This window comes from Mesoplodon mirus (genome assembly GCF_964341445.2).
Source record: "Mesoplodon mirus genome assembly, chromosome: 1".
Lineage (NCBI taxonomy): Eukaryota > Metazoa > Chordata > Mammalia > Artiodactyla > Ziphiidae > Mesoplodon > Mesoplodon mirus.
This window is the reverse complement of record NC_138976.1, coordinates 232,535,241-232,553,612: the sequence shown is the minus strand read 5'-3', so window position 1 is coordinate 232,553,612 and position 18,372 is coordinate 232,535,241. Positions and strand designations below refer to the sequence as shown.

The following is an 18,372-nucleotide window of genomic DNA, read 5'->3' as shown; positions in this document are numbered from 1 at the left end:
ATCATTTTTACAACTTTATTGGAGTACAATTGCTTCACATTGGTGTATTCGTTTCTGCTTTATAACAAAGTGAATCAGTCATACATACACATCTGTTCCCATATCCCTTCCCTCTTGCGTCTCCCTCCCTCCCACGCTCCCTATCCCACCCCTCCAGTCGGTCACAAAGCACCAAGCTAATCTCCCTGTGCTATGCGGCTGGTAAGCTGTGACAAAGCGAGAGAGAGGCATGGACATATATACTCTGCGTTTGTTATTTGACATTTTTATGGTGTCCTGAACACCGCTTGGGCCCCAAGTCTTCACCCAGGGCTTCTCTGCTCAGTCCCGACCGTCCGCCCTGCGGCCACTCAAGCTCAGGGCTCCGCCCCAGCAGGGGCAGGTGTCGAGGGATTCAGGGGCTCCAGGAGCAACCACCTGGGGCTACAAAAGCTCATTTTGTTAAAAATATAGTTTTATCCTAAGATAAAATTTACCCTAAGATAAACTTTATCCTAAGACTAATTTTCAAAACCTGTATAAGATAAAATCTACACAGATGCAAAAAATGATAAAATGTTCCCCCCCAAATATTATTTGTCATGGTCACTGCTGGCTAATATTTAAAGGATGTATTTATTCACATAATATTTTTAAATTAGTATCAAATATTATACCTGGTACAAAAGTAAAATGTGATTTCTTTTCTTCTCTAATGACAAAATTTTCTTGGATTATTGGCCTACTCTTAAAAAGAAATTGTAGGGCCTCCCTGGTGGCGCAGTGGTTGAGAGTCCGCCTGCCGATGCAGGGGATACGGGTTCATGCCCCGGTCCGGGAGGATCCCATATGCCGCGGAGCGGCTGGGCCCGTGAGCCATGGCTGCTGAGCCTGCGCATCCGGAGCCTGTGCTCCGCAACGGGAGAGGCCACAACAGTGGGAGGCCCGCATACCGCAAAAAAAAAAAAAAAAAAAAAAAAAAAAAAAGAAATTGTAAAATAAGTTTTTCTTTGTCTTCTGGGCAATCTGCCTAAATGGTAAACATTCTGTCTCTGATCAGAATATTTTCCTGTGCCTTATGTTTATCTTAATTATTAAAAAAACCCAAAATACAAGTCTGCTTGCTGACATACCGGCGGAGACTCAGAAGCCAACTATGTATGTTTACAAGAAAGACACTTAACTCTAAATAGTAAAGACTGACAATAAAATGTTAGCAAGTATATCAGGCAAATGTAATAAATTTGAAAGTAGGAGTGGTAATATTACTATCCGATAACGTGAAATCTATGCTAAAAAGTGGTAAGTAGGGTACAGTGTAATAAAATAAAGGGATAAGAAGTATAATTAATGGATAAAACAGAAATAAATCCATATATCTAAAAAACAGAGCAGCAAACACAGCAAAAAGCACAAAAAGTACTAGAAGGACCTATTTAAATACAATTATAATGTAAGCCATCAATATGGATTTCTCAGAATTAAACATATAAGCTGACATAACTTAGGACTTTTTTTGTTTGGTTTTGTGCTATGGACTGAATTGTGTCCCCCCCACCCAAATTCATGAATATGAAGCTCCACCCCCCAAAGTGATGGCATTTGGAGGTATGGGCTTTGGGAGGTGATTAGGTCATGAAGGGAGAACCTCATGATGCGATCAGCGGCCTAAAAGACAGACTCCAGATCTCTCTCTCACGCTCTCTCTCCCTCTCTGCCTTGTGAGAAGGCAGCTGTCTCCAAGCCTGGAAGTGAGCCTTCACCCAGATCCCAATCTGCTAGCACCTGATCTAGGACTTCCCAGTCTCCAGAATTTGAGAAACAAATGTCTAGTGTTCAATCCACCTGGTCTAGGGTATTTAATTATAGTAGCCTGAGCTGACTAAGACATTTTATTTTGTTTTGCTGTGCAAAAGCCCCGCCAACCTTTGCCAATATTTAGTGATCAATTCACTACTAAAAAAGGAAATAAAAATTAGATTAACAATGAAATGTAACAGCATGCTCACCAGAATGAACAGTTAAAAAGAATGGTAGTAATTTTTTTACTGCCAGGGATGAAGGCAAAAGTTAACTCTTCATGTTTTGCTGTGAGAAATTATAAATGCCCTAAGCTTTTTGCAAAGCAGTCTGGTAACATCTATTATTGTTTATAATTTGAAATGCGTGCATGTCTTGACCTATTACTTCGACTACCTGGAATCTTCCTTAAAGAAATAAAAGCCTACCAATTAACCACAGAATTGATTGAGAAGGAGAAAATAATGGAAATAGTAAATAATCATTCCTAGGGGAACAAGTGCTTATGTGATTAAATTGACAAGTGATTAAATTATGGTATATCCACACAATGTAGTATTTTGATGGCTTCTTTGCTTCATCCATCCATTAATTCTACTCAGTTTTAACGTTAGTGAATGCTACGTGTCAGGTTATTCTACATTCTGATGATACAGTGGTGATCTCTCATTTATGGTTGTCTAGTGTGCAGAGAGAGAGAAAATAAACAAAAAATGTGTACATGAATATTATAGTAGATGGTGAGAGATGCTATGGAGGAAAAACAGGACTAGAAAAGAGATGGGAGCCCAGTACTGGAGGGCCGGTGTCAGGAGAGGCTTCACCCAGGGGCAGGCGGGTCTCAGGAGCTGAGGGACTAGGCCACTCCCCATCTAGGGACTTGTCTTATCTTTTAACAGCTTCCTTCTGGAGATTTACTCCCTTTGGCCTCTGACCCCTTCAGGCTCTATAAATAATCCTCTACCTACTGTTTCACTGATTCTGCAAAGACATTCAACTCCCAAAGAGCTTCCTGTTAATTCACCCACAATATTAAGACTGTCTCATTTTTTGTAAGAAGAAGCCAGAAAGGGAAATAATATTTAGGAATGTATACAATTAACCAGGCATTGTACTGTGTGTCCTACAAGCTCTCCTTTTATCCATTTCCAAATACAGGAGGGATTATTAGTCTTAACTAAGCTCAACAGAGAAAGGTGAGAGTGAGCAATAAAAATATTCAAGTATGAGTATTGGGAGAACAGGTGTGGACATGAATCAAAAAAGTCAATATGGAAGGATCTGGAACAAAACTTTATGTTATGCCAGACATGAATACAGGGGCAAACATACTTTATTATTTCTATTAAGTAAGATCAGGCATCTTACTTACTCTCAAGGCATCAAAAAATTAGCTTCTGCCAAAAAATTTAAACGATAATTCTGGAGACAAGCCTGGAAGCGATCCTACGAGGTAGGGAAATACTGTGGTTTCTTTGAGGACTTCCTAAGATGAAGCATATAGATGTGGCCACCACACATTCACACACAATTATTATGTCTTTCTGTGAAAGCCGAATGAAAAATAATGATTACATTCTTTTGAACATAAATACAATCCATAAACACCAAGCATTCGGATTACAGAAAATTCCTTGGGGACAAGAAAACAAATGGGGCATCTTAGGAAACACAGATTAGGGATGACTGTGCCCTCTTGTCAAGTGATTCTGTTAGAAGCGGGCAGCTGAGGGTTGCGAGTGGGAGTTCATGGCCTCATGGTGATAAGCAGCGGGCACTGGGCCCTTCTCTTGTCAGCCGGACGCTGGCCCTGGTCACTGTCCCACCTTCGCCCCTTGCATCTTAGAGCAAATGAGGCGGTCTTGGAAAGCTCCCCCCAATTAAGCTCAGGTTTCAATATCTTTCTTTTACATGCATGAAAAATGTTATATTTTTATAGATGAAAAAATATAAAATGAAGGGTTCATAACATTATTCTTAGCAAGTGCACTATTTCAGGTTGCAGTTCCTATTTCTAAGAAATTAAAACACACTTTTATATAGATTATATAGATGAAAGAATCATGTAAGATTCATCTGGCTCTTGTTTCCTTCTTTCTTTGATGAATCTGATTCGCAGCGTGGTAAACATCCTGCTTCTACTGACATACTTGGGTCAAATCAGAAATGACAGAGGTGGAGGAGGGCTAAGCGTGTTGTTTAAAAATCTAAGCAATTCAAAATTATTACCTTTGTTCCCCGTGCTGTTCTACTCTTTAGCACTTCAGCCAAAATACTGGAAAATATTCCTACTCTTTCAATTCAGCTGGAAGCTCAATGCTGTCTCTAATTCCTTTTCTAATCGGAGTTGTCACAAATGCTTTATTTCCTTGCAAAATACGTGTTATGGCTGAGCTTGGAAGTAAAAACAATGTTCAGACTTCTGTTCAGCATCTAAGTAAACTTTGACCTAAGTGATTCACTGGACATAAAATCCCATATCAACGACAACGACACACATCAAATTTAGAAGCCTTACTGCTTCTCTCCGGCCACAGCGATGCTTTCGTCTTCTTGTTCTGGCCTCCACTCTCATGCAGGGCCTTGAACCAGTCCCGCAGTCTGCTGGCCATCTCCCTGAGCTCCAGGTCACTGCAGGCTGCAAACAAAGAGGAACAACACAAAGCCTGAAGAGTCACTGAGCATCACGTCAGTGCTACTTCTCAAATTATTCCAATACCTAAAAGGTAACAACAACCAAAAGAGGAAAACTAATACAGTTGCTAATTGTGCTTTAGCCTTGAAGAACGAAATATGTGTTTGCAACATAACAAGACATAATATAAGAGCAACATTCCTTTAATAAAGAAATATGACCAGTGGCATTCTGCCTGCACTCTTCAGAGGCTCTGCTTGTTAACACCACATGGATCTAGTCATCGTATTTACATACTGAATACAGCATGGGAAGATGCCGGTGGATCGGCTGGGGAAATAAGGGGCTGAAAAACCAAAATGAATACGTACACATTTATTATTGGCTCAACCTATTATAATAGCCTATGATTTATAAACCTGCATTAGTATGTGCAATACATGTAGGAATTATCAAATATCAATATGTGCTGTTTTTATTTGGTTTAATCCTAATCCTACATATTTTTTGACCACAGAAAAGGAAGAGCTCTTATTTGACATTAGGAAAGATTGGAAAATATTTAAGAAAATGATATCTTACTTCTGTTGTAAAAGAAAGGTGTTAGCAAACTTTGACATTTGGACGTAAATTAATTCCTCTTTTCAAAATATTGTTATTTACCAATAATTATGTTCTTAAAATTAGCCTATACAATAAGAGTAGCAGAATATATTTTATAAATATGTATGCGTGCGTGTGAGACTAGTGCTAAAATATGGTACGTCAAATTCAGTAATGTGTGTGCCAAAATATTTTGAAAATATAAGAAATACTTATTTATATTGTTACCAGAGACCTCACTCCTCTTCAAGTAACTAATGTGCAATTTCCTGAACCAAGTGCCCTTTAACAGACTCAGATTGTTAAAAACAATAATTTACACAATGATATTAAAGTGTTACATTACACTTAATATATGCTATACACATTATAGTACAATATGTATTATATATAATGTAACATGTACAACATAAAAAATATAGTACAGTGTACTGCAATATAGTTTAAGAATCTAAGACCACCTCCTGGTATTAAATAAAACTGCAGATTAATAGGCCCTCCCGGTACCCAGTAAGGTGGATGACCCATATCTGCAAATCACTGTGACATTTCAGGACCCTGGAGGCATGAAACAGAGAGCAACACAAAGTGCCGTGTGCAAAGAATAAAGACGTGGAATGTCTTCAGACTTTTCAGGAGTAACACTGACAAGCAGAAAGACAACTGGAAAATTACTTCATAGTTTATACTGGGAATCCTATATCCAGAAAAATCAGGTGGGAGAGTAAGCTAAAGATATTTGAAATATACAAGATCCCAAGATTAACCACCCACATCACCTTTCCCCAGGAGCCACTGGAAGATGTGATCCATCAGAGAGAGAACTGATGACTGGATGTGAGACACAGGAAATATGAGCCTTAGGAGAGAAGTCAGGCGGTTTCTGGGACGACAGGAAAGAGGGTCCCAGGACACGTGCTGTGGGTTTGAGCATCGCTGGTCGAGGGTTAGGGCTGCAGGATTTACAGCTATCATTTCATCCAGGGAAACAATGAGCTACGTGAAGGTGGAAGAAAACATCGCCTTTACAGGTCACGTCCAGGCTGGCTGAGGCTGAGGGACGGAGACAAAGAGTCCCTCTAATGTGACCGTGGACACTCCAGCCCGTGGCTCTGTGCCCACAGACATCCAGGCGAGAGTCTGCTGACTCCACAAACTGCTATGCAGAAGAAGATGAAAGCCCACCTGAAGAAAGGCATTCTTCTCCATAAGCACGTAAGCTCATTTATCTGACATGCATCTTTGGAGGGAAAAGACAAGGCTGATGAGGCTAGTTCTCTCCAGCGGGGGGGAACCAGATGAAGGAAGGAAAGTGCTGTGAGGCAGTCTTATGTTTACCATTCATCTCTTTTTTCCTATTCAATTGTGTGCTTAAACCCCTATTAACATTCAAAAATAAACAGAAAGTTTTAAATTTCTTTCAAGAATTAATTACAATGCTTCTAACCCTTCACCCAGCATTTCTCTCTCTTAAAAATTATCTTGCAGGTGTACCACACATACACAAGCTTATTTAAATTGCACAACATCATTTATTCAGCACATCTCTAACAGCAGGGGGGTTTAAAACACTGCTCATCAGCAGTGGCCTGGTGGGATAAGCCAGGGACATCCACCCCCAATGAAGCTCTGAGTCATTAATACGTTAAGAACATCATTATGTACAGACTTGGAACAATACCTACACTACAGCTTCTGGTGAAAAAAGATGAACACAAAAGATGTTTCGTACACTTCCGTTTGTATAAAAAGGGAGGAAAATGTGTTTGTTCACGTGTGCCTAAAATATCTCCGGAAATACACAGGAGAGATTGAGAGACTTTCACCTCTGCAAGGGGGATGGGGGAGAGGAGATCCAGGTTGGTGGAGACGTCTGTGTATGTACATTTATACTGTTATTTTCCCACCCATATGATAGTCCTTTATTTATATATTTATTTATCTAACTTTCATTTATGATGTTAAACATTACAGCATGTTAATGCATTACCTAGTTTAAACAAATAAACATTCAAAAATGAATTTTAGTTCTCTTTCCTTTATCCACCTTATATTTTTCCCAAACCACACCCAGCAAAGAGCAAAGTTTCATCCTATAAAATACCTGCTAAAGAATGATAAAAAGTCTGTTGAAAAGATGGCATGAATTTTCTTTTATTGTGTTAGTTAATTTTAGTGATATAGTGCTTACCATGTATATCTAATGAAATGTTTGTAAACTTCTATGATTTTTATGAGGTTAAGTAATTTACATTTAAAAATAATACCATTAAAAAGATTTCCTCAAATATGAGACATCACACAGCTTTACTGTGTGTCACACACACCTTAGCTTAAGTTTCAACAGAAGGTTATGTATGTCTTGTAATAGAACATTCTAGGAATTAAGAGTCCTGTGATAATAATAATGATATGATAACAGCAGCTAACACTACACACTTACTGCTAGTTCTTTACAGATATGAGCATGATTAATCCTTATAAAAACTCTATGAAGATTATACTACTGGGAGGACCTTCAAGATGGCGGAAGAGTAAGATACAGAGATCACCTTCCTCCCCACAAATACATCAGAAATACAGCTACACGTGGAACAACTCCTACAGAACACCTACTGAATGCTGACAGAAGACCTCAGACCTCCCAAAAGGCAAGAAAGTCCCCACGTACCTGGGTAAGGCAAAAGAAAAAAGGAAAAACAGAGACAAAAGAATAGGGACAGGACCTGCACCAGAGGGAGGGAGCCGTGAAGGAGGAAAGGTTTCCACACACTAGGAGCCCTTTCGCGGGCGGAGACTGCGGGTGGCGGAGGGCGAAAGCTTCGGAGCCGCGGAGGAGAGTGTAGCCACAGGGGTGCGGAGGGCAAAGCGGAGAGATTCCCGCACAGAGGATCGGGGCTGAACGGCACTCACCAGCCCGAGAGGCTTGTCTGCTCACCTGCCGGGGCGGGCGGGACTGGAAGCTGAGGCTCGGGCTTCGGTCGGAGCGCAGGTAGAGGACTGGGGTTGGCATCGTGAACACAGCCTGAAGGGGGTTAGTGCACCACGGCTGGCCGGGAGGGAGTCCGGGGAAAAGTCTGGACCTGCCCAAGAGGCAAGAGACTTCTTCTTCCCTCTTTGTTTCCTGGTGCGCGAGGAGAGGGGATTCTGAGCGCTGCTTAAAGGAGCTCCAGAGACGGGCGCGAGCCGCGACGAACAGTGCGGACCCCAGAGACGGGCGTGGGATGCTGGGGCTGCTGCTGCCGCCACCAAGAAGCCTGTGTGCGAGCGCAGGTCACTCTCCACACCTCCCCTCCCGGGAGCCTGTGCAGCCCGCCATTGCCGGGGTCCCGTGATCCAGGGACAACCTTCCCGGTAGAACGCACGGTGCGCCTCGGGCTGGTGCAACGTCACACCGGCCTCTGCTGCCACACGCTCGCCCCGCCTCCATGCCCCTCCCTCCCCCCGGTCTGAGTGACCCAGAGCCCCTGAATCAGCGGCTCCTTTAACCCCGTCCTGTCTGAGCGAAGAACAGACGCCCTCAGGCGACCTACACGCAGGCAGGTCCAAATCCACAGCTGAACCCCGGGAGCGGTGTGAACAAAGAAGAGAAAGGGAAACTTCTCCCAGCAACCTCAGGAACAGCGGATTAAATCTACACAATCAACGTGATGTACCCTGCATCTGTGGAATACCTGAGGAGACAATGTATCATCCCAAAATTGTGGTGGTGGACTTTGGGAGCAACTGTAGACGTGGGGTGTGCTGTATGCGACTGACCAGTTTCTGATTTTTATATTTAATGTAGTTTACTTTTTAGCACTTGTTATCATTGGTGGATTTCTTTATTAGTTTGGTTGCTCTCTTCTTTTTTTTTAATTACTTAAAAAAATTTTTTTAATAATATTTTTAAAATGTTTTATTTTAATAACTTTCTTTCTTTCTCCCTTTTTTTCTGAGCCATGTGGCTGACAGGGTCTTGGTGCTCCAGGCCTTTTGTGAGGCCTGAGCTCTGAGGTGGGAGAGCCAAGTTCAGGACACTGGTCCACCAGAGACCTCCCGACCCTACATAATATCAATTGGCTAGAGCTCTCTCAGAGATCTCCATCTCAACGCTAAGATGCAGCTCCACTCAACGACCAGCAAGCTCCAGTGCTGGACACCCCATGCCAAAAAACAAGCAAGACAGGAACACTACCCCACCCATTAGCAGAAAGGCTGCCTAAAATCTTAATAGTTCACAGACACCCCAAAACACACCAATGGACACGGTACTGCCCACCAGAAAGACAAGATCCAACCTCATCCACCGGAACAAAGGTACAAGTCCCTTCCACCAGGAAGCCTACACAACCCACTGAACCAACCTTACCCACTGCGGGCAGACACTGAAAACAACGGGAACTATGGACCTGGAGCCTGCGAAAAGGAGACACCCAAACACAATAAGTTAAGCAAAATGAGAAGACAGAGAAATACGCAGCAGATGAAGGAGCAAGGTAAAAACCCACCAGACCAAACAAATGAAGAGGAAACAGGCAGTCTACCTGAAAAAGAATTCAGAGTAATGACAGTAAAAATGGTCCAAAATCTTGGAAACAGAAGGGAGAAAACATAAGAAACGTTTAACAAGGACCTAGAAGAACTAAAGAGCAAACAAACAATGATGAAAAACAAAATAAATGAAATTAAAATTCTCTAGAAGGAATCAATAGCAGAATAACAGAGGCAGAAGAATGGATAAGTAACCTGGAAGATAAAATAGTGGAAACAACTACTGCAGAGCAGAATAAAGAAAAAAGAATGAAAAGAATTGAGGACAGTCTCAGAGACCTCTGGGACAACATTAAATGCACCAACATTCGAATTATAGGGGTCCCAGAAGAAGAAGACAAAAAGAAAGGGACTGAGGGGCTTCCCTGGTGGCACAGTGGTTGAGAGTCCGCCTGCCAATGCGGGGAACACAGGTTCGTGCCCCGGTCCGGGAAGATCCCACGTGCCGTGGAGTGGCTGGGCCCGTGGGCCATGGCCACTGAGCGTGCGTGTCCAGAGCCTGTGCTCCGCAGCGGGAGAGGCCACAACAGTGAGAGGCCCGTGTACCACAAAAAAAAGAGAAAGGGATTGAGAAAATATTTGAAGAGATTATAGTCAAAAATTTCGCTAATATGGGAAAGTAAATAGTCAAGTCCAGGAAGCGCAGAGAGTCCCATACAGGATAAATCCAAAGAGAAGCATGCCAAGACACATATTAATCAAACTATCAAAAATTAAATACAAAGAAAAATATTAAAAGCAGCATGGGAAAAGCAACAAATAACATACCAGGGAATCCCCATAAGGTTAACAGCTGATCCTTCAGCAAAAACTCTGCAAGCCAGAAGGGATTGGCAGGACATATTTAAAGTGATGAACGGGAAAAATCTACAACCAAGATTCTCTACCCAGCAAGGATCTCTTTCAGATTCGATGGACAAGTTAAAACCTTTACAGACAAGCAAAAGCTAAGAGAATTCAGCACCACCAAACCAGCTTTACAACAAATGCAAAAGGAACTTTTGGCAGGAAACACAAGAGAAGGAGAAGACCTACAATAACAAACCCAAAACAGTTAAGAAAATGGTAATATGAATGTACATATCAATAATTACTGTAAATATAAATGGATTAAATGCTCCAACCAAAAGATATAGACTGGCTGAATGGATACAAAAACAAGACCCATATATATGCTGTCTACAAGAGACACACCTCAGACCTAGGGACAAATATAGACTGAAATAGAGGGGATGGAAAAAGATACTCCATGCAAATGGAAATCAAAAGAGAGCTGGAGTAGCAATTCTCATATCAGACAAAATATACTTTAACACGAAGACTATTACTGGAGATAAAGAAGGACACTACATAACGACCAAGGGATCGATCCAAGAAGAAGATATAACATTGTAAATATTTACGCACCCAACATAGCAGCACCTCAATACATAAGGCAAATGCTAACAACCATAAAAGAGGACAGTAACATAATCATAGTAGGGGACTTTAACACCCCACTTTCACCAATGGACAGAACATACAAAATGAAAACAAATAGGAAACGCAGGCTTTAAATGACACATTGAACAAGATGGACTTAATTTATATTTATAGAACCTTCCATCCAAAAACAACAGAATACACTTTCTTCTCAAGTGCTCATGGAACATTCTCCAGGATAGATCATATCCTGGTATCTTGGGTCACAAATGAAGCCTTGGTAAACTTAAGAAAATTGAAATTGTATCAAGAATCTTTTCTGACCACAACGCAATGAGACTAGATATCAGTGACAGGAAAAAAACTGTAAAAAATACAAGCACATGGAGGCTAAACAATACACTACGTAATAACCAAGAGATCACTGAAGAAATTAAAGAGGAAATAAAAAAATACCTAGAAACAAATGACAATGAAAACACAATGGCTATGGGATGCATCCTATGGGATGCAGCAAAAGCAGTTCTAAGAGGGAAGTTTATAGCAATACAATCCTACCTCAAGAAATAAGAAACATCTCAAATAAACAACCTAATCTTACACCTAAAGCAATTAGAGAAAGAACAAAAATCCCTCAAAGTCAGCAGAAGGAAAGAAATCACAAATATCAGATCAGAAATAAATGAAAAAGAAATGAAGGAAACAATAGCAAAGATCAATAAAACTAAAAGCTGGTTCTTTGAGAAGATAAACAAAATTGATAAACCATTAGCCAGACTCATCAAGAAAAAAAGGGAGAAGACTCAAATCAATAGAACTAGAAATGAAAAAGGAGAAGTAACAACTGACACTGCAGAAATACAAAGGATCACAAGAGATTACTACAAGCAACTATGACAATAAAATGGACAACCTGGAAGAAATGGACAAATTTGTAAAAAAGCACAAAGTTCCGAGACTGAACCAGGAAGAAATAGAAAATACAGACAGACTAATCACAAGCACTGAAATTGAGAGTGTGATTTAAAATCTTCCAACACAAGCCCAGGATGAGATGGCTTCACAGGCGAATTCTATCAAACATTTAGAGAAGAGCTAACACCTATCCTTCTCAAACTGTTCCAAAATATAGCAGAGGGAGGAACACTCCCAAACCCATTCTATGAGGACACAATCACCCTGATACCAAAACCAGACAAAGATGTCACACAAAAAAGAAATCACAGGCAAGTATCACTGATGAACAGAGATGCAAAAATCCTCAACAAAATATTAGCAAACAGAATCCAGCAGCACATTAAAAGGATAATAGACCATGATCAAGTGGGGTTTATCCCAGGAATGCAAGGATTCTTCAATATATGCAAATCAATCAATGTGATACACCATATTAACAAATTGAAGGATAAAAATCATATGATCATCTCAATAGATGCAGAAAAAGCTTTTGACAAAATTCAACACCCATTTATGATAAAAACTCTCCAGAAAGTAGGCACAGAGGGAACTTTCCTGAACATAATAAAGGCCATATATGAAAAACCCACAACCAACATCATTCTCAATGGTGAAAAACTGAAACCATTTCCAGTAAGATCCAAAACAAGACAAGGTTGCCCATTATCACCATTATTATTCAACATAGTTTTGGAAGTTTTAGCCACAGCAATCAGAGAAGAAAAAGAAATAAAAGGAATCCAAATCGGAAAAGAAGAAGTAAAGCTGTCACTGTTTGCAGATGACATGATACTATACATAGAGAATTCTAAAGATTCTACCAGAAAACTACTAGAGCTAATCAATGTATATGGTAAAATAGCAGGATACAAAATTAATGAAGAGAAATCTCTTGCATTTCTATACACTAATGGTGAAGAATCTGAGAAATTAAGGAAACATTCCCATTTACTACTGCAACAAAAAGAATAAGATACCTAGGAATAAACCTACCCAAGGAGACAAAAGACCTGAGTGCAGAAAACTATAAGACACTGATGAAAGAAATTAAAGAGGATACAAACAGATAGAGATATATACCATGTTCTTGGATTGGAAGAATCAACATCGTGAAAACGATTACACTACCCAAAGCAATCTACAGATTTAATGCGATCCCTATCAAACTACCAATGGTATTTTTCACAGAACAAAAAATTTCACAATTTGTATGGAAACACAAAAGACACCGAGTAGCCAAAGCAATCTTGAGAAAGAAAAATGGAGCTGGAGGAATCAGGCTCCCAGACTTCAGACTCTACTACAAAGCTACAGTAATCAAGACTGTATGGTAATGGCACAAAAACAGAAATGTAGATCAATGGAACAGGATAGAAAACCCAGAGATAAACCCACGCACATATGATCACCTTATCTTTGATGAAGGAGGCAAGAATATAAAATGGAGAAAAGACAGTCTCTTCAATAAGTGGTGAGGGAAAAACTGGACAGCCATGTGTAAAAGAATGAAATTAGAACACTCCCTAACACCATACAGAAAAATAAACTCAAAATGGTTTAAACACCTAAATGTTAGGCCAGACACTATAAAACTCTTAGAGGAGAACATAGGCAGAACATTCTTTGACATAAATCACAGAAAGATCCTTTTTGACCCACCTCCTAGAGAAATGGAAATAAAAACAAAAATAAACAAGTGGGACCTAATTAAACTTAAAAGCTTTTGCACAGCAAAGGAAACCATAAACAAGATGAAAAGACAACCCACAGAATGGGAGAAAATATTTGCAAATGAAGCAACTGACAAGGATTAATCTCCAAAATATACAAGCAGCTCATGCATTTAATATCAAAAAGACAAACAACCCCATCCAAAAATGGGCAGAAGACCTAAATAGACATTTCTCCAAGGAAGATATACAGATTGCCAACAAACACATGAAAGGATGCTCAACATCACTAATCATTAGAGAAATGCAAATCAAAACTACAGTGAGGTATCATCTCACACCGGTCAGAATGGCCATCATCAAAAAATCTACAAACTATAAATGCTACAGAGGGTGTGGAGAAAAGGGAACCCTTTTGCACTGTTGGTGGGAATGTAAACGGATACAGTCACTATGGAGAACAGTATGGAGGTTCCTTAAAAAACTAAAAATAGAACTACTATAGGATCTAGTAATGTCACTCCTGGGCATATACCTGGACGAAAATGTAATTCAAAAAGACACATGCACCCCAATCTTCATAGCAGCACTATTTACAATAGCCAAAACATGGAAGCAACCTAAATATCCATCAACAGATGAATGGATAAAGAAGATGTGGTACATATATACAATGGAATATTACTCAGCCATAAAAACGAATGAAATAATGCCATTTGTAGCAACATGGGTGGACCAAGAGATCATCATACTAAGTGAAGTAAGTCAGAAATATGTGTGATATCACTTATGTGTGGAATCTTAAAAAATGGTACAAATGAACTTATTTACAAAACAAAAATAGACTCACAGACATTGAAAACAAACTTAGGGTTACCAAAGGGGAAAGGGGGGGAGGGATAAATTGGAAATTAGCATTTAACACTACTGTACATAAAATTAACAACAAGGACATACTGTATAGCACAGGGAACTATAGTCATTATCTTACAATAACCTGTAATGGAAAAGAATCAGAAAAAGAATATATATATGAATCACTTTTGATGTACACCTGAAACAGTGTAAGTTAACTGTACTTAAAATTAAAAAAAAAAAAAAGCCCAATTAACAATTCCTGCAGGCTTTGTGGTGGACAGACAAAAGTGTCTGGGGTCGACCCCATTACATGTGTTACAGGAGCCATGTCTCTGTGGCTCTAAGTACAAAATCAGACAAGTTGCCCTCCAGATGCTCTTGACCCTCACCCCACCCCAGACACAGATGCACACACACACACACACACTCATCTTAGAGAAGACTTCTCACCAAGATTACATCAGTCTGAGTGTGCTGTGCCTTAAAGTCATACTAAAAATTTTACATGATAACTTATGGAAATAAAATCATGAGCCTTCAGCAATGCTATAAATCATACAGTTTTATTAAAACATGAGCTATAATTTTTATAGCAGTTGAAGAATACTGGTGCTCACAAGAGTATTTGAAACTTTCTGATTCATGGATAATTTTTAAATTTTTTTAAAATTAATTTTTATTGGAGTATAGTTGCTTTACAACGCTCTGTTAGTTTCTACCATACAGCAAAGTGAATCAACTATACGTATACATATATCCCCTCGTTTTGGGATTTCCTTCCCATTTAGGTCACCACAGAGCATTGAGTAGAGTTCCCTGTACTATACAGTAAGTTCTCATTAGTTATCTATTTTATACATAGTATCAATAGTGTATATGTGTCAATCCCAATCTCCCAATTCATCCCACTCCCCCTTTCCCCCCTTGGTATCCATACTTTTGTTCTCTACATCTGTGTCTCTATTTCTGATTCACAAATAAGATCATCTATACCATGTATCTAGAGTCCACATATATACATTAATATACAACATGTTTTTCTCTTTCTGATTTCCTTCACTCTGTATGACGGTCTCTAGGTCAATCCACATCTCTACAAATGTCCCAATTCCGTTCCTTTTTATGGCTGAGTAATATTCCATTGTATATATTTACCACATCTTCTTTATCCATTCATCAGTTGATGAACATTTAGGTTGCTTCCATATCCTGACTATTGTAAAGAGTGCTGCAATGAACACTGTGGTACATGTCTCTTTTTGAATTATGGTTTTCTCTGGGTTCATGTCCAGTAGTGGGACTGCTGGGTCATATGGTGGTTCCATATTTAGTTTTTTTAAGGAAACTCCATACTGTTCTCCATAGTGGCTGTATCAATTTACATTCCCACCAATAGTGTAGGAGGGTTCTCTTTTCTCCACACCCTCTCCAGCATTTATTGTTTGCAGATTTTCTGATGATGGCCATTCTGACCTGTGTGAGGTGATACCTCAATGCAGTTTTGATTTGCATTTCTCTAATGATTAGTGCTGTTGAGCATTCTTTCATGTGTTTGTTGGCAATCTCTATATCTTCTTTGGAGAAATGTCTATTTAGGTCTTTTGCCCATTTTTGGATTGGGTTGTTTGGTTTTTTTTGTTATTGAGCTGCATGAGCTGCTTGTAAATTTTGGAGATTAATCCTTTGTCAGTTGCTTCATTTGCAAATATTTTCTCCCATTCTGAGGGTTGTCTTTTCATCTTGTTTATGGTTTCCTTTGCTGTGCAAAAGCTTTTAAGTTTAGTTAGGTCCCATTGCTTATTTTTGGTTTTATTTCCATTACTCTAGGATGTGAATCAAAAAAGATCTTGCTGTAATCTATGTCAAAGGGTGTTCTTCTTATGTTTTCGTCCAAGAGTTTTATAGTGTCCAGTTTTACATTTAGGTCTCTAATCCATTTTGAGTTTATTTTTGTGTATGGTTTTAGGGAGTGTTCTAATTTCATTCTTCTACATGTAGCTGTCCAGTTTTCCCAGCACCACTTACTGAAGAGACTGTCTTTTCTCCACTGTATATTCTTGCCTCCTTTGTCATAAATTAGTTGACCATTGGTGTGTGCGTTAATCTCTGGGCTTTCTATCCTGTTCCATTGATTTATATTTCTGTTTTTGTGCCAGTACCATACTGTCTTGGTTATTGCAGCTTTGTAGTATAGTCTGAAGTCAGGGTGCCTGATTCCTCCACCTCCATTTTTCTTTCTCATGATTGCTTTGGCTATTTGGGGTCTTTTGTGTTTCCATATAAATTAAAAAAATTTTTGTTCTAGTTCTGTGAAAATGTCATTGGTAGTCTGAGACGGATTGCATTGAATCTGTAGATTGCTTTGGGTACTACAGTCATTTTCACAATATTTATTCTTCCAATCCAGGAACACGGTATATCTCTCCATCTGTGACATCTTTCATTTCTTTCATCAGCATTTTATAATTTTCTGAGTATAGGTCTTTTGCCTCCTTAGGTAGGTTTATTCCTAAATATTTTATTCTTTTTGTTGCAATGGTAAATGGGATTGTTCCCTTGATAGATAATGTGCTTTTTGAGGACCAGCCTGAGGGTGGAGGGTTTTATTCTGAGGCATTTTGTTCAGACACGAGATGGCCCATTTTCAGTGGATGAGCCTCCGGCAGGGTGTGGGCAGTGGTGACACAGGATTCATCACCTGCCAACAGGCAGTGGCTTTTGGAATTTTAGAAAGGTCTCTCTGAAAAGCAGGGATGACTGGAGGGGATCAAGCAACACAGCCGCATTCCAGGCAGACGTCTTAGAGATGACAAACTCTTGGGATATTTAATGTTCCATAAAACACAGTCAAATCTATGTCTGTCCTCAGGCTGGGAGGAGAATGAAGGTCAGGTTGTGTCAACACTTTTTAAACTAAATTATCTGAATCAACAAATTTGAGCCTTCAAATGCCTGCTGATCTTTCTTACTAATGGAACATGACACTAAACTTTAACTTATCTGCGACATTTAATAATAATGCAATCAAAAAGGCTATTAGAATTCCATGCCTGGAGTTATTACTAAGCTGTATTTCTGGAAAGACCAATGAGATACATTTATCTACTTCATCTGAATACACAGATGGCCTTGTTTCTACCCTTGTATTAACTGCAGACTAGATGCAGAGTCAACAAGAGGAAAAACCCTTGACAGCTGCCCCGTCCCTGTGAGGAAACCACAGCCCAGGAAGCCCCCAGTAGAGACAGGAAGAGGCTTCAGCAGCAGCTTCTAGGGACGAAGGTCCTTACTTAAATAGCCCTCTCCGGAGTGGGTCGAGGGCATCATCACACGGGATCCTGGTAGGTCTGAGGGTCCCCGCTGGACTCTAGGATCCAGCACAAATTCCTGGTATGTGGACTAGTTTGCCGGAGCTGCCATAACTAAGTCTACACACTGGGCGGCTTAAGCAGCAGAAACTGATTTTCTCACAGAGCTGGATGCTGGAAGTCCAAGGCCAAGGGGTCCAAAGGCTACGTTCCACCTGTGCTCCTACGGCCTCTCCTTGGCATGAGGTTGGCTACCTTCTCGCCAGGTCCTCACATGTCTGTGCCTCAGTCTGTGCTCTGTCCTAAGCTCCTCTGTGACAACGACATTGGTCATATTGGACCAGGGCCCACCCATCGGACCTGGTGTTACCTGATCTGCCTCCAGAGGGTCCGTCTCCAAATGCAGTCATGTCTGACACCCGGGGGGTCAGGGCTTCTATGCGTGCCCTCAGACCCTGACAGGAGAGGAGCCCTGCACTGGTGGGACATCATCTCGGTGTCACAGGATGGAATACAAACCATGAAAACTCACATCGTATGCAGGTTAAAAGGTTCTCCTCAAAGTATGTTTTCAGGTATATTTTAAATCTCTATATATTTCTGCATT

At 40.1% G+C, this 18,372-nt stretch overlaps 1 protein-coding gene across 4 annotated transcripts in view; it reads right to left on the bottom strand.

Moving 5' to 3' along the window:
- SPOCK3 (SPARC (osteonectin), cwcv and kazal like domains proteoglycan 3) overlaps positions 1 to 18,372 on the bottom strand; it is a gene marked incomplete at both ends in the record, with an annotated part of 376,097 nt that overhangs the window by 37,741 nt on the left and 319,984 nt on the right. For 3 of the 4 annotated variants that reach the window (XM_082618565.1, XM_082618567.1, XM_082618568.1), the window contains one exon: positions 4,298 to 4,417. The exons of the other annotated variant lie outside the window; for it this stretch is intronic. In XM_082618565.1, the coding sequence (XP_082474691.1) occupies positions 4,298 to 4,417 (120 nt within the window). The remainder of the gene's footprint in view (positions 1 to 4,297; positions 4,418 to 18,372) is intronic. 4 annotated transcript variants of the gene reach the window in all.